General features: G+C 47.4%; 1 protein-coding gene across 2 annotated transcripts in view; it reads right to left on the reverse strand.

Moving 5' to 3' along the window:
* Positions 1 to 1,601: 1,601 nt before the first annotated feature.
* SCNN1G (sodium channel epithelial 1 subunit gamma) overlaps positions 1,602 to 24,333 on the reverse strand; it is a 34,516-nt gene continuing 11,784 nt past the window's right edge. Inside the window, exons 6-13 of one of the 2 annotated variants that reach the window (XM_054455608.1) lie at positions 21,443 to 21,606; positions 8,624 to 8,722; positions 6,321 to 6,438; positions 5,711 to 5,789; positions 5,573 to 5,630; positions 5,304 to 5,365; positions 3,676 to 3,751; positions 1,602 to 3,374 (exon numbers count right to left, since the gene is read on the reverse strand). In XM_054455608.1, the coding sequence (XP_054311583.1) occupies positions 2,994 to 3,374; positions 3,676 to 3,751; positions 5,304 to 5,365; positions 5,573 to 5,630; positions 5,711 to 5,789; positions 6,321 to 6,438; positions 8,624 to 8,722; positions 21,443 to 21,606 (1,037 nt within the window). In that variant the 3' untranslated portion in view covers positions 1,602 to 2,993. Of the gene's footprint in view, positions 3,375 to 3,629; positions 3,752 to 5,303; positions 5,366 to 5,572; positions 5,631 to 5,710; positions 5,790 to 6,320; positions 6,439 to 8,623; positions 8,723 to 21,442; positions 21,607 to 24,333 lie in introns of both variants that reach the window. The other variant, XM_054455609.1, reaches the window with a different exon arrangement.

Raw genomic sequence — 24,333 nt, forward strand, 5'->3', positions numbered from 1 at the left:
GGGCAACATAACAGGAACTCATCTCTACAAAAAATAATTAAAAAAAAATTAGCCAGACATAATGGTGTGCTTCTGTAATTACAGCTACCTGGGAAGCTGAGGCAGGAGGATTGCTTTAGCCCAGGAGGTTGAGGCTGCAGTGAGCTATGATTGTTTGAAGTCCAGGAGTTCAAGACCAGCCTGGAAAACACAGTGAGATCTTGTCTGTATAAAAAATTTAAATATGAGCCATGGGTAGTGACATGCACCTGTAATCCCAACTACTCAGGAGGCTGAGGCAGGAGGATCGCTTGAGCCCAGGAGGTCAAGGCTGCAGTGAGCTGTGATCATGCCACTGCGCTCCAGCCTGGGCGACAGAGGCAAGACCCTGCCAGTTTCATATATATATATGAGTGAAAGTTGTGTAATGGTGGAAGCTCCAACTTCTTGGGGCAAGGGAAGAGGGTCAGGGAAAACTTTACAGAGCTGCTGACATTTGCAGCTGGCCTGGAAGGGTGAAATGGAGAAGGAGGGAAGGCGATGCTGGGCACTGCAAGAGCCAAACAAGAATGGAGACAGCTGGAGCTTGCTGGGTGTGCACGCCCGTGTGCTTGGGGAGAGTTGAGCAGCTGTTGGCTTTGGATTCTCATGGCCTTGCCTTTGACAAGCCTCACTAGAAGTGTTCCTCCATCAGGCAGAGGCTGGCCAATTCCACGAATCTCAGGGCACCTCCTGCCCCCACCATGGGGGAGGAGGAGGAAGCTTCTGTCTGCGCTGTGCTCAGGTAGGCATCCACTGCAAGTTCCCTGTCGGCACCGGCTGCAGCCACCAGAGCCCAGCGTGGATGAGAGCCAGGCTCACGGCCTCTGTAGCCCAATCCTCACCTGCATGGGCCTGGCTCCTGAGCCTACTTCACAGGGGAGCTTCCTCCAGTCTGGGGTCTCCATGACCTCCTCCTTGCTGGCTGGCATGCCTCCTGGCAATGCCATGCCCCGTGAGGTCTGGTGGAAACACCACATAGAGCAGAGGCTTACTCTAGCCACAGGCCTGGGGTTGAGTTGGATCAGGGATGCCCAGGTCCAGACAGGGTCCCTACAGCCCCTCTCTTTTACCAAGACTCTTGCCCTTACTAGAAGCCATTCTCATGAAGGGATTAGTCCTGAAATGTGGACCTTCCCCACCCATGGATGAAGGACTTCCTTTAGCCCTAGAGCCAGGGTATTTAGCCTCTCCCTCTTCCCACCCAAAATGACATCAGACTCACTCTTAAAAGGTACAGACCAGATTGGCTGCAAAATAATGGAGTGATAAAAGGCACCAGCTCTGGTGTCAGACTGTCTGGGGTCAAATCCTAGCTCTGCAACCTCCTAGCTATGTCGCCTTGGGCAAGTAACTTAATCTTTTATGCCTCAGTGTCTTCATCCACAACATGGGATAATCATACCCATCGAATGTGCTCATCCAAGGGTCAGCACAGTTTTCCGTAAAGGGCCAGAGGGAAAATATTTTAGGGTTTGCTGGCTTTGCAGCACCGGGTTGTAGCTACTCAACTCTGCCGCTGTAGTGCATGAATGGCCATAAACAAAACTTGAACAAATGGATTTGGCTGTGTACCAATAAAACTTTATTTATAGACACTCTAATTTGAATCTCATATCATTTTCATGAGTCACAGAATCTTCTTCTTTTGCTATTTAAAAGCAAAAATAAAAATTCTTGTCTGGGCATGGTGGCTTGTGCCTGTAATCCCTGCACTTTGGGAGGCTGAGGTGGGAAGATCATTTGAGGCCAGGAGTTCAAGAACAGCCTGGGCAACATAGTGAGATCCTATTTCTACAAAAATAAAAAATAAAATAAAATAAAATTCTTAATTCATGGTCAAAAACAGGATTTGCTTTGCGGAACACCATTTGCAGTCCCCTATGCTAACCTATCTAGGTGCTTAAAACAGTACCTAACACCCCGTTCTTGGGTTGGCTTTAAACACCAACCAAGGATTTAATACCTGTTAGCCATTTCAGGTGGGAAGATGTGAATGTGGTATGAGGTGGGTCATCTGTGGCAGTTGGCTTGTCGGTGAGAGACAGGCCATTGGTGATGGAGGGGTCAGCTCTGTCTTGGAACAGCTGCCCAGAGCATGGCCCACCATGCTTCCGCTCCCCACCCAAAGTGACATAGGCCTCACCCTTTAAAAGGCACAGACATGAATTGGATGCAAAATCATGGAGTCAGATTGTCTGGGTTCAAATCCTAGCTCTGCCACCTCCTCACTGTGTCACCTTGGGCCAGTAACTTAATCTTTCTGTGCCTCAATTTCTTCATCCACAAAATTGAATAATCAGATCCATCTCCTGGGCCCACCCCTGCCCCAAAGTGAGGACACTCTGACATAGTCCCAGACCTCCACCACGGCACTCTGATCTCCACCAACACTCCAAGGGCCCTGGGCCAGTTCTCTGCTGCCTGAGGGCATGGAGGACACCTTTCTCCAGTGTCAATGACGAAGAACAGTTTATTCACAAATGGCTCCAGCTTCAGGGCTGGCACTTTCTCCTATCTTCGGCATCTGGCAGTAGCTGTCCAGCCTTGACACTCAAGGTCACATCCTTGGGCCCCAACCCAGGCTGGCAGTGTGGGTGAAACCCTCGGCTTTGGGGCTTTGGAAGAGTCCTTCCCTCTCAAGACCCGTAAAGAGCTGCATCAGTGCTCACTCTGGCCTTCGCTTGGGCCAGCACCGCGGCCTCGGCTCCCAGTCTCTAGTGACGTGCTAATAGTTCAGGTCCCGGGATTTTTCTCAGCCAGAACAGCTGTGAGTGTTGCTGCGTAGTACCCGATGGCTCCTCCTGCACATGCCCAGGCCCCATCTTGCGGTTTAAAGCAGGCTTTTTGGTCAGAGTCTCTGAAAAGCCCAGAGTGGGGCAGAGGGTCCCCTGTGAGCACGTCTGGGGGTGCCCGGTCCATGTCCTTAGACCATGGCTGGTGGTCCTGACTAGATCTGTCTTCTCAACCCTGCCTCAGAGCTCATCCAGCATCTGGGTGTCTGTAAGCTGGTTGGAAAAGGCCCTCTCCAAGCGCAAGGTATTGTATTTGGGGGGCGGTGTACCGGGCACTTGGGTTCCTAGGGCTGGAGGCAGGTGCAAAGCAGAGTTGAAAGTGGGTAGATCATTGTCTATATCCAGGGCTGGATTGTCCTGGCCCTGTGGGCTGTGGGGAGCTTCTGGACATGGGGGAGCCTGCTTCCGGGCCCACCACTCCTTGGCTTTCTGCCATTGGCGGCGGGCAATGATAGAGAAGAAATCGATGAAGAAGACCTCGATGATCTCGATGACGCAGACAACAGAGCAGCTCATCCACAGGCCCAGCTGGCCACCGAAGTTGGACAGAAGCATCTCAATCTGCAAGAGAGGCCAAGCCACACCATCAAGAGGAACCTCCCCCAAAGTTGGCCTCACACAGGGACCCTGATTCCCAAGGGAGCCACGGGTCAGCCCCGACCCTGCACAGGCTGGGAGGAAGAAGCAGGCAGGCTTCCTGTCTCCTCTTACTCTGTGCATTCTGACCTGAGACCTGGCTAGCCTACAGCAGCCCTCCTAGAGTAGGCTGGAACCCCCTACCCTGAATCTGCTCCCCAAGGCCAGGCAGATGCTCACATTTGTAGGCCCAGGGCAGGTCCTGGAAGGAAGCCACTCTACTCACACTGTTGGCTGGGCTCTCCATGATGGATCTCTGGTTCAGGTCTTTGTAGAATATCAAGAGTTTGGCCAAGTCCGTCCTGCAAAATTCCAACAGGTGAATCAAGAGCCTTGGCATCCTACCAGATCACCAGTCCTCAGCATGGCTGTCTCCCTCCTACCCAAGCTGGCAGCATGGCCAAAGCACTGAGCTCCTTGGGGATATTAGAACCTGGCCCATAAGGGCTCCGTCTACACCCCAGAGCATATCTCCAGCCTGGATCTGGTCCTCAGGTCATTCATTCACTCAAGAACTGCTCCCCAACTTCCAGATTAAGTCAGTTGACCCAGCCATACTGCCATTGTACCCTGTTCTTCATTAAACATTGACATTTGTAATTGATTGATTGCAATCTCAAGTATGTACAGGTAATGTACATGAGCAGGGTAGCTGAGGTAATACGATAATAGGCACAATGGCAACAAGCATTTATGGGGCACTTCCTTTGTTGCCAAGCACTGTCGTAAGAACTTTATGTGAATTAACTCATTGAATTCTACCAACAGCCCTATGAGGCAGGTATGTATATTTTCATCATCCTTATTTCACAGATGTGGAAACTGAGATGCAGATTGGTTAAGGAACTTGTCCAAGACTACGCTGTCAATAATCGGCTGAGCCAGTACTCCAACTCATTTAGATCTAGCTTCAAAGTCCATGCTCTTAACCATCGCACTAAACTGCCCCTTGATAGGATGATGGTGAACTGGACCATGACTCATTCCAAAGGAGCAAGTATTACTCAGCTGTTCGGTGCTACAAAACAGTGGAGGGTCGTTCTTGCCAGAACTTTTGAACTTTCAAACTTTCAGGAAAAGCTGGAAATAATGGGTTGCTTTCATGAGGCTAGATTTGGGCCAAGGATCAGTCACCAGTTTGCAACACTTGGTTTAATGGTTTGCAATTGCTTGGTCAAAGTCTATTTTATCATTAGAGTGTAAGTACCTCGGGGGACAGAGACCATGTCTGCTTGATTGTCCTGGTTCCCCCAGCACCTCACACAGCACCTGGCACCTAAGGGGTGTTCTATGAATGTTGGAAGCCAGATTGGCCAGATTGGCTCTCACGGCAGGCAGGCCCAGCAGTGGGCATGCGGGAGATAGTGATGGCTTAGAGAAATTGAGTTCACATGGCATGATTCATAGATGCGAGTTCACCGTCTCCCAGCTTTGAGGAAATGAATGAGTGAGTGAATGGAAAGGAGAGGGGGCCAGGCTTGGTGGCTCACGCCTGTAATCCCAGCACTTTGGAAGGCCAAGGGAGGTGGATCACTTGAGGTCAGGAGTTCGAGACCAGCCTGGCTAATATGGTGAAACGCCATCTCTGCTAAAAATATAAAATTAGCCAGGTGTGATGTTGCGCACCTATAATCCCAGCTACTTGGGAGGCTGAGGCAGGAGGATTGCTGGAACCCAGGAGGCAGAAGTTACAGTGAGCTGAGATCATACCAGTGCACTCCAGCCTGGGTGACAGAGTAAGACTCCATCAAAAAAAAAAAAAAAAGAGGATTTGGCCATACACATACAGAAGCAAATGAGAAGGCTAGGGGCTGTGGCGGGTAGAGGCAGAGGAACAGGGTAGAGGAAACTTACTTTTTGAGCTTTTTGTTTATTTGCCGGCCTTGGTCCCAAGTAAGAACAGGCAGCAACCACTTCTACAATGGAGAGAGAAAGCGTGGGCCTGAGGGTGCCTGAGAGGCCAGGGCCAGCCTCCCGCCTCAGGCTCCCCAACTTGTCCCCCAGCCTCTGCAAGGTAATTCTTTTCCCCTTGGACCATGTCCCAGGCCAGAGGACACAGCAAAAATGTCAGTGGGGCTCCAGGCTGGGGGCTTGAGTAGGGAAGGGTGGGCAGAAGAACTTACCTCTGAAACCACAGATGGCCATTGTGCCAGGCTTGTGGTTAGTGTCCACTCTTTAAAGCTAAGGGAGGAGGGGACAGCATGAGTGTAGGTGGCCCAACCCAACCCAGCCACCCGTCTCACCCCTTGGGGTCCACATACCTGCAGGCTTCCTTGCACACAGACTGGCAGCCCAGCTCTTCCTGGACAAAGGCTCGATGCAGTTGGTAGTAACAATACACTGAGGGACAAGGGAGAGGGCAGCGTGAGCTTTGGAGCCACAGGACCCTTCCTGGGCATCCCCAGGTCACCAAGGACAGCCCCACAGTCTCATTTTAATGATTTCTCCTCCCACTTTCTACCAACGCTGGCTCTCTGGAAACACATATTGCGTTGTGATGTTGGGAAACAGAAAGCAGTGGTGGTTGAGGATGTGAGTTGAAGGTCAGACCACCCTTGGTTTGGATCCAGCTCTGTTCCTTTCTGGCTGTGTGACCTTGGGCAAGCCACTTTGCCTTTCTGGGCCTTGGTTATCTTTCTATGAAAAGGTAATATCCACCGTTCCTACCTCCTGGAGTTGACTAAGGTGGTCAGTTGCAAAGTGTAATTTAAGCCAGGCTTGACAACAGAAGTAAAACTCTAGTTAACAGCTCTCAACCAATACCTCCCCCATGCAAAAGGAAAGAGGGGTGGAGTCCCAGGAGTGCCTATTGCCAGGACTAGGCTGACCCTGGTCCTGGGGCATGCAAGGCTGGGGCTGGGTCTCACTCACTCCAGTTGGGGTGCTGCTGGTAGTTGCAGTAGTTGGCTGCGGGTGGTAGAGGCTGGCTGTACTGGGCACACCCACATTTCTCCACCATCTTTGTCTGGAAGCATGAATGAAGGCAGATCTGAAAGAGGAGACCCAGGAATGCCATTCACGTCTTTGCTCAGGGATGCCAGGGAGTTTCCTGCATATCCCTCAGCCCAGGGGGTCAGCCGTCCTTAGCCTTGGCCAACCACATGAACCTGCCCCTTATGCCAACTGGGCTGGGCATGGTCCCAGAACTGCAAAGGGCCCAAGCTGGAAGATGTATTAATAATTTATTTATTATTTTTATTTTTTATGTTTTTTGAGACAGTCTTGCTCTGTCGCCCAGAATGGAGTGCAGTGGGATGATCTCAGCTCACTGCAACCTCTGCCTCCTGGGCTCAAGTGATCCTCCCACCTCAGCCTCCCAAGTAGCTGCGATTACAGATGCACACCACCATGCCCAGCTAATTTTTTTGTATTTTTGGTAGAGACTGGGTTTCACCATGTTGGCCAGGCTGGTCTCGAACTCCTGACCTCAAGTGATCCTCCCACCTTGGCCTTCCAAAATGCTGGGATTATAGGCATGAGCCACACCTGGCCGATGTATTAAGAATTTAGACTAACTGAGATATGGAGATGGGGCTGAGCTGGGGCTGCAGTAGTTGGGTGGTCATTTTCCATCATGTGGGTGCCAACACAAAGATAAGTGGGAAAATTGGAGGAGTTGTCAAGAAACAGAGAGAAATAAACACAGTCCCTGTGTTCCTATTCTCAAGCCCAACCCCTCCATGTTGGATCTTCATGGATCATAAGTTACCACAATATCCATGGAGCTTATAGCATAAAAGCTAATAGCAGAGCTCCTGAAGGCAGGCTACTCAGGTCAAATCCCAGTTTTGCTATTTGTCTGCTGTTTGGCATCAGGCAAGTTACTTAACCTCTCAGATGCTTTGCTTTCTTTATAATAATATCAACTTCATGAAGTTGTGAGCATGAAATGAATTGATAAATGTAAGGTGTGTGTGCGCATGGTAGCTCTCACTAAATATCATCCAGAAGTATCTTTCTGAGGAGCTCACTTTTTTTATTTTTAGAGACAGGGTCTTGTACTCTCAACCAGGCTGAAGTACAGTGGTGTGATCATGGCTCACTGCAGCCTTGAACCCTTAGGCTCAAGGCATCCTCCCTCCTCAGCCTCCCTTATAGCTGAGATTACAGGTGTGCACCAGTATGCCCAGGTAATTAAAAAAAAATTTTTTTTTTAGAGGCAAGGTCTTGCTATGTTGCCCAGGCTGGTCTCAAACTCCTGGGCTCAAGTGATCTTCCTACCTTTGCCTCCCAAAGTGCTGGGATTATAGGCACGAGCTACCATGCCTGGCCCAAAAGTCCTCTTTTAATCAGTGTCTACACCACCTCTCAGCTCAGCTCTTATCTAAGTTGGAAGACTCAGTGCTGAAGGTTTCTGATCCTTTTGTTCTGCTGGGCTGATTTTCGTGGACTCTCTGGGGCATCCTGGTAGGAGGTGAACTATAAATTCCCAGAATGTGAGAGGAGGCAGAACAGATCATCTCACTTAAGTGTTGAAAAGTCAAATGTCTACAGGAGACAGTGATGTAGGTGACATACTGGAGGGGTAGTGAAAACTGTGGGAGCCAGAGAACACCTGCTTCATTTATTGGGGTAGCTACACCCACTGTTTATCCTGCAGGAAATATGGGCTCGATGTTGCCATATCGTTTCATTTTTTCGAGAGGCTGGAAATCTGGATTTTTCTTGTGAAATTCCTTGACTTTTGAACACCATCCAGGCCCTTGAAAAACCAGGTATGCCACCTGGACGGCGACTGGGAGCTGCAAATTAGCAGCCCCTGATCCAATCCCACCTCCCCTTGTGGTTGCTGAGGGGAACCCAGCTGGCCCAAGGCCATCATCCAGTGAGGGGCACCAGCGGGCCCGGAAGCCATGCTCTTGACCCTTCAGCCAGTGTCTCTCCCAGACCTCTTCTCTCCTGTTCCTCCCTTGCCAAGGCCTACTTAGGAGGTGGGTCTGTCTCGGCTGTACATTGAGTTCCACGGAAACCTCGGTGTATCAATTAAGCTCTGGTTACAGATGAACTGCAGAGGACTGGAACCAGCCGGCATCATTTGTTCTTGAGGTCTCTGGATGAACCCCAGGGATCCTCACCAGAGTTCCTGGTGCAAGCCACACCCCAGCCTAGATATAACTTTGTCTCCTGGGTCCGGGCCATAAACCCAGGGCTGGGTGCCCCCGCCAATCTGTTACCTGGAGTGAGTAGGCAGCGTTGTAGATGTTCCTGATTGGCACGTCACTCCCGTCCTCTGTGCACTGACTGTAGGGCTCACTCAGCTTGAAGGACTCTGTCTGCAATCACAGCAGCACACACTCAGCCCTGTCCTCCCCCAGGACCCAGGCAGGGGACTTTGCAAGGAGCACCAGACAGGGGACTTTGCAAGCAGCCGTTGGGAGCTGAGAAGCTATTTGGTCATTCATTTAATGAAAAGTTAGTGAGCACCTATTAGGTGCCTGGTACTGTGGTAGACACTAGAATCAGCAATGATCAACATAGATAAGTTCCCTGCTCTCCTGGAACGTAACTTCCAGTGGGGTAAACAAATGGTCAGCAAGCAAATAAATAAACAAGATGATTTTGGATAAATCTGGATGGTGTTTAATGAAATGGGGTAGGGAAACTGGAGGAGTTAAGAGGAGATGGGCAGTTTTTCCCATAGAGTGATTAGGGAAGGTATTTCTGAAAAAGGGACCTGTTGGCTCAACGTGGAACTGCAAGAAAGAGCTAGTCTTGTCAAGAAGTGGACAGGAAGTCGGGCATGGTGACACACAGCTGTAGTCACAGCTACTGGGGAGGCTGAGATGGGAGGATCACTTGAGCCCAGGAGGTCAAGGCTGCAGTGAGCCATCGTCATACCACTGCACTCCAGCCTGGGCAACAGAGTGAGACTCTATCTTTAAAAAAGAAGATGAAGAAGTGGACAGAGTACGACTGGGTAGAGCAAACAGGAAAGGCTTGAGGCAAGATGGGCTGGTGTGGCTGAAAACGGCAAAATAGAGAAATTGCTGGAGATAAAGTCAGATGGGGAGGTTGAGGTCAAATCATGCCCAGCTGAGAAATTTGGATTTGATTGTCTGAACGAAATGAATTTGCAGTTGGCAAATCCACTGGGAGGTGGGAGGAGGGATTAGAAAGATGAGCAGGGGCCAGGCTCAGTGGCTCATGCATGTAATGCCAGCATTTTGGGAGACTGAGGAGGGAGGATTCCTTAAGTCCAGGGTTTGAGGCTGCAATGAGCTATGATTGTGCCACTGCAATCCAGCCTGGGTGACAGAGCAAGACCCTATTTTGAAAACAAAGAGAGAGAGAAGAAGAGAAGGGGGGAAGGAGGGAGGGAAGGAAGGAAGGAAGGAAGGAAGGAAGGAAGGAAAAAGAAAAGAAAGAAGAGAGAGAAAGAAAGAGAGAGAGAGAGAGAAAGGAAGGAAGGGCGGGAAGGGAAGGGAAAGGGAAGGGAGGGGAGGGGAGAGGAAGGGAAAGGAAGGGAGAGAAAGGAAGGGGGAGCAGGGACTGTGAGTGCTTGGGATTCTCGCACAGGTGAAGGACCCATTGCCTTGTTTTCTGATCCCAGAAGTTGACTTGAAGGATGTTGACTTTCTTAGAAAAAAGCTAAGGAAAGCTCAACAGAGTAGAATGCTACCCTGATCATGAGAGGGGGTAAACAGCATTGTCACTCAAAGTTCAAAATCCTTATTCAATGATTTTTTTTTTTTTAGAGATGAGGGTCTCACTCTGTCACCCAGGGTAGAATGCAGTGGCACAATCAAGGGTCACTACAGCCTCTACCTCCTGGGCTCAAGGGACCCTCCTGCCTCAGCCTCTCTGAGTAGCTGGGACCACAGGCTCCTGCCACTGCACCTGGCTTCAATGATGTTTTATTGTGGATTACTAACTTTTGCTCTAGCTTAATATTTGTCACTGCAAATAAATAATCCAGCCAAGCCAAACAAGCAAAAATGGGGGTGGGAGGATAACATCTTCTAAGGGCAGCAACTCAATGGAAGATAAATAGTGACCAGTTTATCACAACTGTGTGTTTGTGTGCTGTGTGCATCCACGTACCCATGTATAATCGTTTTTATTTTTTTGGTTGGGGAGATGGGGGTAAAGAGAAAAAGAATGGCATATTTGTGGGAGGGAAGAAAATTATTTTCTCTTTGAAGAAAGAATGAAAATGGGGGGAGGGGGAAGGAATTAAGAGGTTTGAGGCAGGTGGAAACTGTAGCCATCTCAATTGGCTATAATCTCTTTCTGTTTGTATTGCATTTCATCTGCTGACCCATTAGTCTCCCTCAATTAGCTGCAAGTACCTCCAGGGCAATTGACGATGCTCATTTAAAACTGTTTAAACAACAGAAGCAAACAGAGGGGAAAGTGGCTGTCTGGCCTCCCCTCTTTCCCAGGGTGCCCGCACTAACAGATCAGATCCTGCATCTCAGACAGACAGACATGGACTCATACATTCACTTTGCCCTGCAACCTGCCCTTCTCATTAACAAGAGTGAGTGTCTTTCTATGTCAGTACAGAATAAATAGACTTAATAGCTGGGTAGCAAATGCATGCAGGGCCTCTAGTGCACGCCAGGGCTGGGCTGGGCACAGAGGTGCAAAGATGCCAAGCAGTGGCCTTCCTTGAGGTCACAATTCCTTGCCATCCTCTAAGCTTCTCCAAGCAGCAGGATCCCTGGGCAGACGTGTTCCTTTGGGCCCCCGGGTCCTGCTGAACTGTTCCCAGAGTCTAGAGTGCCAGCTACAGGCTCTACCTTCCTGGGGTAGGAAAGCATAATACTCTGGCATCCAGATGAGGGGTCTGTCCACTTAGACAAGCCATGTACAGCCAGCAGAGGTGGCTGGGGCTCCCTCTACCCTGAAAACCAGCCCATGGCCTGCTTCCAGGAAACAGATTATGAGAAACCATTTGGATTTCAACGCTTTCTGAGTACTCAATGGCCCTTCATCCTGCAACGATGCTTATCAAACTCACAGCTCTTGGAAGGTTCAGGTTGTTTTCTGAAGCAACCAGAAGTAGAGCAAATGGAGTGAATTTTCTGTTCTGAGTGGGGTAGAGATTCTCAAAGCCTCGAATGCATGAACTTTGACAGAATGCTCTTCCCTCAGCCCCAGCTTTCAGTTTTCGAGAACTGCTGGCTTGTGGAGGCTAGGAAGACATTTTGACTTCTATCCTGACCCCTAGGGACACACAAAAAAGAGTGTGTATATATGTGCATATGTGTGGGTTTGTATGTGTATCTATGCATGCACTTATGCATGTAAAATTGTGTATGTGTGTGCACACATAGGTATGTGTGGATGTGTGTGAGTGGATGTGTGCATGTATGTGTAGGTATAGGGGTATATGTGTGGGACATGGAGCCCATTTATATCAAACCAGGTTCTTTCTGCGTCTTTCTGAAGATCTTGGGGGAAGGAGACAATTGCATAGGAGTCCTTAGCTCACCACCCTCTCTCTCTGAGACAGGCTCTCGATCTGTCACCCAGGCTGGAGTGCAATGGTGCAATCATGGCTCATGGCAGCCTTGACCTCCTGGGCTCAGGTAATCCTCCCACTTCAGCCTCCCAAAGTGCTAGGATTATAGGTATGGGCCGCTACACCCAGCAAGCTCATTCTTTAAGGTATAAACAGTGCTAAGGGGAAAAGCCCAGATGGCAGCAGAGCCTGAGGGGAAGGGAGGTGACAAGAGGAGGGCCTTTATCAAAGCCCCCACAGCTTCTGGGGTTAGAGAGCCAGCTCTCACCTTCTTGCAACCTTGAGACCTTCCAACCAGTATAATCACTTCTCATCTGTGAGGTGGTCAGTCCAGCCAAGCTATTCCCAGACAAGGTGGCTATCAGACCATTGTTCTCACATTTCAGTGGTAACTCTTGTCCCAGCCAGTAATCCCAAGTCACCTTCTCAGAAAGATTGCCTGCCTTGCCACAGCTTAGAGGTTTGCAAATTCTGCTCTGTCTGCAGCCTGTTTTAGGGCCCATCACAGAGGGGTGGGCGGTAAGCAGGCTGGTCTCCCAGGCTCAACTACATTCATCCTGCATTTCTGTTTCCATTGTGTACATTTCTGGGTAAGACTTTGTTTGAGTGAGAGATTCTCCCAGTAGTAAAAAGCACTTCCTCCCCCAGCCACTGAGGGCATGGTGGAAGTGTCTACCAGCCCCAGTCAACAGGCCAAAGTGGCAGCTGAGCTCTGAGGGTGGGTGGGGGATCTTTCTTTCCCTTGGTTTCCATGCTTTACCCCTGTTTCTCCGAATGGGCTGCTGCTTCTGCCAGGGAGGGGACAGCAGGGATGGCCAGGCTGGGAATGGAACAGGTGGATGGTTTTCTTCTTGAACCTGTGCAGACCTGGGAGGGACTCTTTTTTTTTTTTTTTTTTTCCTTGGAGATGGAGCCTCACTCTGTCGCCCAGGCTGGAGTGCAGTGGCATGATCTCAGCTCACTGCAACCTCCACCTCTCGGGTGTAAGACATTCTCATGCCTCAGCCTTTCAAGTAGCTGGGATTATAGGTGTGTGCCACCACGCCTGGCTAATTTCTTTGTATTTTTAGTAGAGATGGGGTTTCACCATGTTGGCCAGGCTGGTCTTGAACTCCTGACCTCAGGTGATCTGCCCTCCTTGGCCTCCCAAAGATTACAGACATGAGCCACTGTGCCCAGTTTGGACTCATTATTGAGGAGGTTTTGTTTGCTTTGGGTCTCTAGGCTGTCTCAGGGCCCCTCCCATGACCCTGTCCTGATGGTCTCTTCTGACCATGGGCATAAGGGGGTTGAATTCTCAGCCCTTCTAGAAGGCGTTTTCTTGAGGAACCGTATTATGGTCAATGGTCGTTCACCCCTAAACAACCGGTAGCACCAGGCAGGCTAGCTAAGGGGTCAGAAATGTGGGCTTGGGTCCGAACAAGTCTGAAATCAGATTCCTACTGTGCTACCTAGTGGCTATTTGATTTTGATTAAACAATAACAATAGACCAGGCGTGATAGCTCACGCTTGTAATCCCAGCACTTTGGGAGGCTGAGGCGGGTGGGTCACTTGAGGTCAAGAGTTCGAGACCAGCCTGTCTAACATGGCGAAACCCCATCTCTACTAAAAATACAATAATTAGGTAGGTGTGGTGGTGCATGCCTATAATCCCACCTACCTGAGAGGCTGAGGTGGGAGGATTGCTTGAACCCAGGAGGTCAGAGCGGCAGTAAACTCCCACTTTGGCCTCCCAAAGCACTAGGATTATAGGCGTGAGCCACTGTACCCAGTGAAAAAAAATTCTGATGGTTTAAAATATTACATGAAATAATAAAATAACTGGAAGCAAACTCAATTTAGTATCTGGTCTCAAAGAGGAAGAACTCTCATTAACATAATGACTAAAGAAGAAAACAAAGACTTTGACTATGTAAACATTCACTATTTTGCACGTGAAAAAGTACCCTAAAGAAAACCACAAACTGGGAAAGATGTTTGCAACACATACGGCAAATAATCACTATCCTTTATGTATGTAAAATTATTAATAGTATCTTTTATATATAATGTACTAGTAGTGTATAATATAAATACATTATATATGTATATATATATAAAATTCATAAAGGAGAGAGGTGTCAAAAAAGACAATAGAAACCTTTCCTAACCCCTCTTTTTCCTTTTTCACTCAAAGTTATTTTTCCTTCTCTTCACCTCTTTTCTTAAAAAATATATAGTAATAGTCTCTCTCTCTCTATATATATATTTTTGTGTGTGTGTGTGTGATGGAGTATCACTCTGCCACCCAGCCTGCAGTGCAGTGGCATGGCCACAGCTCACTGCAATCTCTGCCTCTTGGGTTCAAGTGATCCTCCCGCATCAGCCTCCCAAGTAGCTGGGACTACAGGTGTGTGCCACCACGGCTGGCTAATTTTTATAATTTTTGTGGAGATGGGGTGTCACCATATTGCCCAGGCCGGTCTCAAATCTCCTAGGTGCAAGTGATCCACTGGCCTCAACTTCCCAAAGTGCTGGGATTACAGGTGTAAGCCACTGCCCCCAGCCAAGCCAATATATTTTAAGCACTTGCTATATGCCAAACACATTTCCAAGCGTTTCACATGCACCAACTCATTAAATTCTCACCAGCCATGAAGTAACATCATTATCATCCCTATTTTACAGATGAGATCACTGAGGCAGAGATTATACAACCAATGTGCAAAACTGGGGTTTGAATCTCAGCCATCAGAGTTCTTTTTTTTTTTTTTTTTTTTTTTTTTTTTGTGAGATTGAGTCTCACTCTGTCGCCCAGGCTGGAGTGCAGTGGCACGATCTCGGCTCACTGCAAGCTCTGCCTCCCGGCTTCACACCACTCTCCTGCCTCAGCCTCCCGAGTAGCTGGGACTACAGGCACCTGCCACCATGCCCGGCTAATTTTTTGTATTTTTAGTAGAGACAGGGTTTCGCTGTGTTAGCCAGGATGGTCTCAATCTCCTGACCTCGTGATCCGCCTGCCTCGGCCTCCCAAAGTGCTGGGATTACAGGTGTGAGCCACTGCGCCTGACTCATCAGAGCGCTTAATCCCTGTTTGGCATAGACTGAACTTGTGAAATGAAGTCTGGCTATGTGCTTTAGAATCAAAAGGTGCAACAGGATTTGTAATGACATGGAGTATCCCCATTCTCCAGGGCCTGGTCCCCAACCCCACTGGGTGAGTGGTCCACCCATGTCCACTTCCTCATTTTCCATTCACCATTCAACCCACTGCACTTTGGTTTCTGTTCCACCCCTTCCACTGAAAACAACTCTGGCATAGAACACTGGTGACCTCCTGGCTGCCAAAACCAGAGCATACTTTTGCTTTCCACCTTGCCTGACCTCTCGACTGTACTTGCTACTTTTGGTCACACCTTCTGTAAAATTCTCTTCCTTGATTTATCTGATGCCAGTTCTTTCTGGCTTCTGTTCCTACTTCTCTGCCTCTCTTTCTCCTTTTACTTTCTGCTCAGCCCTTAAACATTTGCATGTTTAGGGTTCTGTCTCAGGTCTTGGGTGATGGCATTTATTTCCATGTCTACAATTACCCCCCAAGATTTTCTCCTGAGCTCCAGGTCCATAGCATCTAATGAATGCTTTCTTTTCACCTTGACTTCTCAAAGGCATAACAAATTGGGTCTGTCCCAAATCAAAGTGGTCATCTTCTCCCAAAAACATACCCTGCCCTTGGATTCTCTAATTCTGAGCCTGGCATTCCTCCATCTCCCTGCCCAAGCCAGCACCTAAATATCAATCTAACTTCCCCCGGCCTTTCTCGCTAACATTGGCTGTCAAGCCCTGTTGCTTCTGTGCTATAATATCCCTGAAATATATTTCCTCTGCTTATCTCCACAGCCATTGCCTCAGCTGAGGTCCACATCATTTCTTTCTAGAATTACTACAAATGTGCTGTCTCCAGTGTACTGATTATACTTCCATTAAAATGATTTTTTGAAAAGTTTCACTACACAGCTTAAATAAACTCCTTTTTGTGACTCCTCTGTAATTGCTACATTCTTTGTCTGGACTGGCTCTTCTTGACTATTTGCCTGCACTTGTCCTTCTAAATCCATTATTTAGAAAGCCTTCTCCAGTAGCTTCTGTCTGGGCATCCATCCATCCATCCACCTACCCACCCACCCACTCACCTATCTATCCATTCAGCCAGCCAGCCAGCCAGCCACCTACCCATCTACTCACTCACCTATCCTTCCATCCATCCATCCATCCATCCATCCATCCATCCATCCATCCATCCACCCACCCACCCACTCACCTATCTATCCATTCAGCCAGCCAGCCAGCCATCCACCTACCCATCTACTCACTCACCTATCCTTCCATCCATCCATCCATCCATCCATCCATCCATCCATCCATCCATCCATCCATCCATCCATCCACCCACCCACCCACTCACCTATCTATCCATTCAGCCAGCCAGCCAGCCATCCACCTACCCATCTACCCACTCACCTATCCTTCCATCCATCCATCCATCCATCCATCCATCCATCCATCCATCCATCCATCCATCCACCCACTCACCTATCTATCCATTCAGCCAGCCAGCCAGCCATCCACCTACCCATCTACCCACTCACCTATCCTTCCATCCATCCATCCATCCACCCATCCATCCACCCACTCACCTATCCATCTACCCACACACCCATCCATCTGTCATCTATCAATATTTACTGAGGATCTGTTATGTTCTAAGAAGTAAGCTTTGGAACCAGGCAGAAAAGGTTTGTTTCCACAGAGATGGAAACTGTATTGCAAAGTTGTGCTTACTTTTGTCTTTGGTCAGGTGTGGTGGCTCACGCCTATAATCCCAGCGCTTTGGGAAGCCAAGATGGGAGGACTGTTTGAGGCCAGGAGTTTGAGACCAGCCTGAGCAACAGAGCGAGACCCCCATCTCTACAAAAATTTAAAAATTAGCCAGATACGGTGGCATGTGCCTATGGTCCCAGCTACTTGGAAGGCTGAGGCAGGAGAATCCCATGACCCCAGGTGGTCGAGGTTGCTGTGATCTGCGAGCTGTGATCACACCACTGCACTCCAGCTGGATGACAGAGCAAGACCTTGTCTTTAAAAAAGCAAACAAACTTTTGTCTTCCCCTCTTAAAGTTAAGAACTTTGAAGGTAGGAGCTCTGTTGGGTTCACCTTTTAATATTCAGTACTTTGGACATACAATCTCTCAGTGAATAAAGGAAGTTTTGTTTACCAACTACCTGGCCAGCCTGACTGAGCCTACCAGCTTCACACACCTATTAATCAATCAATACATAAATAAAATCAGAAAGGAAGAAAGGAAGGAAGTCTAGTTTGGTTGGACTTTTTCTTAGTGACACTCTGCTGACCTCTTCATAAACCCTGTTTTTTTTGTTGTTGTTGTTCTAAATGCTCATAAATCAGACCTAGAGCTGACTGACCCTGCTCTGTGGCTTTGATTTTCTACATCTTAAATTAGGTGTAGCAGAAAACTCACTCATGTCTTTGTTTACCCACCACTGGTAAAGAGAACATTTGCTTAACAATGTGGTGGGTATTTCCAAGCTCAGAGCAAGAAAACAAGAGAGCAGAATTCCTTAGTTCTTATATTTTGCAAGCTCTAGTAACTTACACCAGTGTAAAAAGAGGGAAGAGGGCGAAAGGATAAGGGAAGGATGCACTACAAATCCTGGATCCTACTTCAGGGTGCAGATAAGTGTGGGACATGTCTGACCAAAATGCTCACCATTGTGCTCTGAGGTTTTGCCATCTGCCAGTGAACAAAAGAATGAGTTGCCCAGCTACTTAAGTGGCTATTTAAAAAAGTCTTTTCAAGTCACAGTTTGAGCAGATTGGGGGTTTGAGATAGTTTTTCCTTTTTTGTTCACACAGCTCAAGCTGATACACATTACTTCCCTCCCCTGCTGGAACAAAGCCCCTAAGTAACATGCCTCCTGAGAGCATCTGGGGGCCCAGAAAGACCATTTTGATGGTTTCCCTTGTCCAGGATTGTCCTTTTCATGGGGCACCATGAGGCAGTGAAGCCCCAGATTTCATCTGTCATACTTCCATTCCAGTTCATCATCTCGCTGTCTCAGCTTAAATAGCACCTCCTCAGGAAAGCCTTCCTTGAACCTCACCTTCCCCATTGAAAATGAGCCTCAGGTCAGTCATGTCATAATACGCACTCATATGGTCTTGCATTTCTTCTTCATAGCACTTACGGCAATTGTAACGAATCATTTGTGTCATTTCTGGTTTATTACTCAATCCTCTCTGCTGGACTCTAGACTCTCTCAGGACAGGGATGGTGTCCTCCACACTGAGGTGCCCCATGTCTAGCACATAGAAGGTGCTCAGAAAATGTCAACTGAATGGATAAATGACAGATGGATATCCAAGCCCTAAATGCCCACCATCTTTTTGTCTAACCCAACGCAAAGCTATAGCTAGAACTTTGTTTCATTCTAGCTTCACTTTCACTTGGGAAGACACAATTAGCTTTTCCTCTAATTCTGCATTGCTCAAGCTTCTAAAGCCGAGGCTCTCAAGAGTTCAAGGCTCCAGTGAGCTATGATCGTGTCACCGCACTCCAGCCTGGGTGACAGAGCGAGGCCCTGACTCTAAAAATTTTTTAAATTTAAACATTAAAAAAAGGTCAAGCCAAGGATCCCAAGTGTGCTGCCTCTTAGAATAACCACTACAACTTGGTAAAAATATAGATCCTTGGGCTTATCTTCTAGAGATTCTGATTCAGTGGCTTTGAGTCTGATAATCAACCAGGTTTGGAAACCACTTCTCTGGAGGATATGTTTGTGAAGGATAAAGGCTAGGAAGTTTAATTGGGGATATTAAGGCTGGATTTAAATAAAGGCATGAACAGATGTATAGTCCACAAGGAGATTTTGTTTCTTTCTCCCCACCCGCAAACAGGTAAAGAAAAACGTCATTATGGGCCAGGCGCTGTGGCTCACGCCTGTAATCCCAGCACTTTGGGAGGCTGAGGGGCGGATCACAAGGTCAGGAGATCGAGACCATCCTGGTTAACACGGTGAAACCCCGTCTCTACTAAAAATACAAAAAATTAGCCAGGCATGGTGGTGGGCGCCTGTAGTCCCAGCTACTCGGAAGGCTGAGGCAGGAGAGTGGCGTGAACCCGGGATGCGGAGCTTGCAGTGAGCCAGGATCATGCCACTGCACTCCATCCTGGGTGACAGAGTGAGACTCTGTCTCAAAAAAAAAAAAAAAAAGAAAGAAAGAAAAGAAAAACATCATTATGAAAGAATGCAAATTAAAATGATAACAGATACCATTTTTCTCTTGACAGATTAGCAAAGATTAAACATTGAATAATACATTATGTTGGTTAGAGTGTGGGGAAATAGCTACTCTCATATTGCTGGTATGGTTCTCAATTGCTATATCCTCATTGGGGGACAATCTGGCAAACACATGTCCTGTTTGACAAACTTCTAGGAAGTAACTGGGCAAATACATGTCACATTACACCATTGCTTTTAGTTGTGCCTGAAATGACCTAATGTCTATCAATGGAGGGTTGCATCAATAACTTATTCACGCAATGGAAGACTCAATCTTTTAAAAGAATAATGCAGATCTATATGTTTTGATATGGAACCATTTCCCAGCTATAGCATTAAGTGAGAAATATTTTGTATTTGCATAAAAGGAGAAATGGTTATACCTATATGCACTTGCTTGAATGACTAGAATATCCCTGCCAAGACACAGTAGCAACAGTGGTGGTCCCGCTGGAGAGGAAAGAGGGGTCTGGATGTCAGGAGTGGAAGAGAGATACACTCTGCGTGGTACACTCCTTGGTATGGTTGGTGTGGACACTCTCTTTAAATAAGTTCTTTAAAAAAAAAAAAATAGAGGCAGGGTCTTAATATGTTGCCCAAGCTGGGTCTTGAGCTCCTGGGCTCAAGCACTCCTCCCCACTCAGCCTCCTGCATAGCTGGGACTGCAGGTGTGTCCCAGCATGCCTGGCTAATTTTATATTTTTTTTAGAGATGGGGTCTTGCTATGTTGCCCAGGCTGGTATTGAACTCCTGAGCTCAAGTGATCATCCCACTTCAGCCTCCTGAGTGGCTGGGACTACAGGTGCATGCACTGCACCTAACTCCTTTAAATCAGTTTTTGTTTGTTTGTTTGTTTGTTTTTGAGACAGAGTCTTACTCTGTCACTGAGACTGGAGTGCAATGGTACAATCATGGCTCACTGAAACCTCAACCTCCCTGAGGTCAGGTGATCCTCCTACCTCAGCCTCCTGAGTGGCTGGGACTACAGGCCTGTGCCACCATGCCTGGTAATTTTTTCTGTTTCATTTTTGGTAGAGATGGGGTTTTGCTATGTTGCCCAGGCTGGTCTCAAACTTCTGGGCTGAAGTGATCCACCCGCCTTGGCCTCCCAAAGTGTTGGGATTACAGGCGTGAGCCACTGTGCCCGGTCTAAATAAGTTCTTCACAGTCATTCTATGAAAGAGAGAAAGGGAGAGGCAGATAGATCCTGGAATAAAAAGACCCCAGGCCTCCAAACAAGAAAACTCCATAAGCGGTGGAGTGACCAGGGCCATCAGAGTCCGCTCTTCATCTTGCCATTCAGCTTCCATTGGGCCAAGGCTGACTCGGGGATTGGAGTCTGTGGCTTATTTGTGCTTCTATTGATAGGTTTGGGTGTTCTCAGTGCCCAATGAGGTCCATAAAGGTCAAATTTGGAGGGAGAAGGGGTTCTTGGTAAATGAGGTAAAATTGACGGAAGCGTGATGGGCTAAATAGACCTTGGATAGCTGAGTGACTTTCCACTAGGCTTTAATACAGTTATTGACATGCCTCATAGGCCTCTAAGCAGCCCAGAAAGATAGATGGTAATCTTACCTATTTGTATTACTGACAAATATATAGTTAGTGTTTTGATGCCTTGCTTCCAGCATAGGTTCCATAAATGCTGTGTCTTGAAATTCTTTCCCCAAATGGCACCCTGTCCTATTAATCCATACAAATATGACCCTTTTTTTTTTTTTTTTTTTTTTTTTTGAGATGGAGTCTTGCTCTGTTGCTCGGCTGGAGTGCAGTGGCGTGATCTCGGCTCACTGCAACCTCCTCCTCCTGGGTTCAAGCTATTCTCTTGCCTCAGCCTCCCAAGTAACTGGGATTACAGGCACACACTACCATACCCAGATAATTTTTTGTATTTTTAGTAGAGACAGGCTTCACCAAGTTGGCCAGGCTGGTCTCAAACTCTTGACCTCACCTCGGTCTCCCGAAGTGCTAGGATTACAGGTGTGAGCCACTGCAGCCGGCCAGAAGATACAAACACAACCTTTAATGTAACTCCTGAAATGAATGGGATAACCATGGGAAAATCTGGGACCATGTTCCCTTTTGAAACAAACACCCTTTTCCATAAGCTGCACCCCATTGGTTATCCTTGAAAAAAAAAGATCTGTTCTCTCCAAGCCTATGGAAATGAGAATATTCTCTTACCAGGTGCATTCCTATAGAGGTGACCATTGCTGTCTCAATCTCTGTTCCCACATCTTCGACGAAGGGATACTCATCCTGCCGATGGATGATCACCTTAGCTCCAGTGGATGACACGAGGAATGGGTTGTATTCCTCTTCATTTATGTACAAAATGACTTGCAGCCCTGGGAGGATAAGGCAACCTGCTATGATCCAAGGCTAGGAAAACATTTCCTGGGGGTAACCCACCTCTCCCACTGCTTCAGGAGCTTCAAATCCAAGACCAGGTATTTCCAACAAGTGACAGGTGGACAAGGGCTAGACTGGAAGCTCCATGAGATTGGAATGCATGCCTGACTTGCTCTCTGCTGTGCCCCCACAGCTTAGCCCAAAACAGGGGTTCAAATGCAGTATCACTGTCACAGTTCTCGCTAAGCATATATTTTTGCCAAGTGTAAGGAAATTGCTACTCTGCCCAAGACATGCATCTCCATGTGATCCTTTGAGATGGGGAGTTCAGAACATTCAAAAGAACATGTATTACTCTGGCTGCTTAACCCCTCAGGGCGGGCACTCAGAGAGGAGATGAATCACAAATGGTGTTTCTGATCACTGGCCCAACTTCTCCTCCCACTCCTGCTCATGCCCCCTGCAGTCTATGCTGACCCAGCACCAGAGTAAACACAGTATCAGTGCACGTGGGAACTAAGAGTGAAAAGTTGCAGAATCCTGGCTCTGCTATGAATGGGCTGTCACCTCCAGCAATTCGCTGCCCCTCTCTGAGCTTATTTACAAATTGTTTACAGTTGTTTACAAATCATTTGCAATTGTTTACCAATTGTCCTTGTTTACAAATTGAATGTCAGTATAACCCTCAAAATTCTCTTCTTTCCATCCATAGAGACCCTGCTCATTCATGTATGGGCTGAGGTCCTTTGAAAATTGGACCTCAGGCCAGGTCACTCCCCGAAACCTGAAACTGTTCAGTGGCATCTCACTGGGTATATGGGAATGCCACAGAATAAACCTGGCTGCATCTGTCAAGGTGATGATGATACAGCCCCTGCCTACTTCTCCCTCCTCATCTCCTCCCACTGTCTCCCCATCTCAATAAGCTCCAAGCACACTGGTCTTATTTCTGTTTCTAGAACACATCTGATTCAAGTCCTTCCCAGGGCCTTTGCCCTTGCTAGTCCTTGGAATGTTCTTGTGTAGACCTTAACATGAATCTTTTCCTCCTTAAATAGCCCTCCTTTTAGAGATCTTTCTGGGCCTTCTTATCCAAACTAACCCCCCTATCCAGACCCCAGCCACTCTGTCTTCCCACTCTGCCTCTTTCTTCCCTGAATAGCAGTCATTAGGATTTGTAACCAGGTCATGTCTGTGTAGTTGTGTACTCATTTTTCATCTCTCTCTCCCCATGAAAATGTAAGTTTCCTAACAGCAGAGAAGACATCTGTCTTTTCACTGCTGTGTCCCTGGTACATAGAAGAGGGCCTGGCAAACAGGAGAAACTCCATGCTTGGTAAGTGGATAAGTGAATCAGCGGGGTCTATATGGATGGAAAGAAAAGAATTTTGAGAGTTATTCTGACATTCAATTTGTAAACAAGGGCAATTTGTAAACAATTGCAAAGAATTGGTAAACAATTGCAAACGATTTGTAAACAATTGCAAACAATGTGTAAACAATTGCAAACAATTTGTAAATAAGTTGTAAACAATGACAAACAAAGCCCAGAGAGGGGAAGTGAATTGCTTGAGGTCACACAGCCCCTCCATAGCAGAGCCAGGACTCTGCAACTTTTCACTTTCAGTTTCCAGATTACTTCTTCCCCATGAAGTATGTGCACTGAATTATGATTTCTTGCAGAATTAGTAAGAGCACAGACTACACAGGGACAAAGGCCAGGATTCCAAGTATGGATTTCCTTTATGACAGGCCCTTGCTTGTCCTGGTGGGAGTATATCTGCATATCACATCATTTTCAATTTGCATGGGACCTTTCAAGAATTCCTTTAGGGCATAAGCCAGGCCAATCTGTTCAGTTCCTACCTTCCCTACAAATGTAATCATAGTGGAATAGTAGTAATAGTAGTGCTGGAAATTGCAATGGTATTATTTTGAGGGTAGTAGCAGCAGCAGCAATGGTGGTAGACTGGTAACAATGCTAGTAACGGTAATAATAGTAGTAATAACAATAGCAACTAGCACTTACTGTGTGCTTTGTAGGTGTTATGGCTGAATTGTTTTCTGCCTCAAATTCATATGTTGAAGCCCTAACCCCCAAAGGGATATTATTTCGAGATAGGACTTTAATTAAGGTGAAAGGAAGTCATAGGCAGGGGGCTCTAATCTGATAGGACTGATGTCCTGATCAGAAGAGGAAGAGACATCACAGGCTTCTCTCTGTTGACACACCACAGAGGAAAGGCCATCTGAGGACATGGAGAGAAGACAGCCAGCCTTCTGCAACCCAAAGAGAGAAGCCTCACCAGAACCGAGTCTGCCTGTGCCTTGATCTTAGACTTTCTAGTCTCCAAAACTGTGATAAATAAATGTCTATTGTCCAAGGCACCCAGTCTCTGGTATTTTGTTATGGCTGTCCAAGCAGACTAACAGAGTGCAGAGCAGGTCTTATTCTAAGTCTGTATCTTAAGTCCTCTCAGTAATCTCACATGGGAGATACTATTATTAGTCCCACTTTATAGACGAAGCGCAGTAACTTACCCAAGGTCATACAGTGAATGGCCCAGCTGGGTTTCGGCTCCGTCCAGAATCTGTCACCTGAACTAAGATAAATGTGCGTCTACCTCCCTAATCTGTTCAGCATATCTGGGCTCAACTCCCTTTGGAAACCACCTGTCCTGCATTACTCACCCTAGCAGTGAGTTTAAACCAGAGTAGTTTCC

The sequence above is a fragment of the Pongo pygmaeus genome, chromosome 18, assembly GCF_028885625.2.
Source record: "Pongo pygmaeus isolate AG05252 chromosome 18, NHGRI_mPonPyg2-v2.0_pri, whole genome shotgun sequence".
Classification (NCBI taxonomy): domain Eukaryota; kingdom Metazoa; phylum Chordata; class Mammalia; order Primates; family Hominidae; genus Pongo; species Pongo pygmaeus.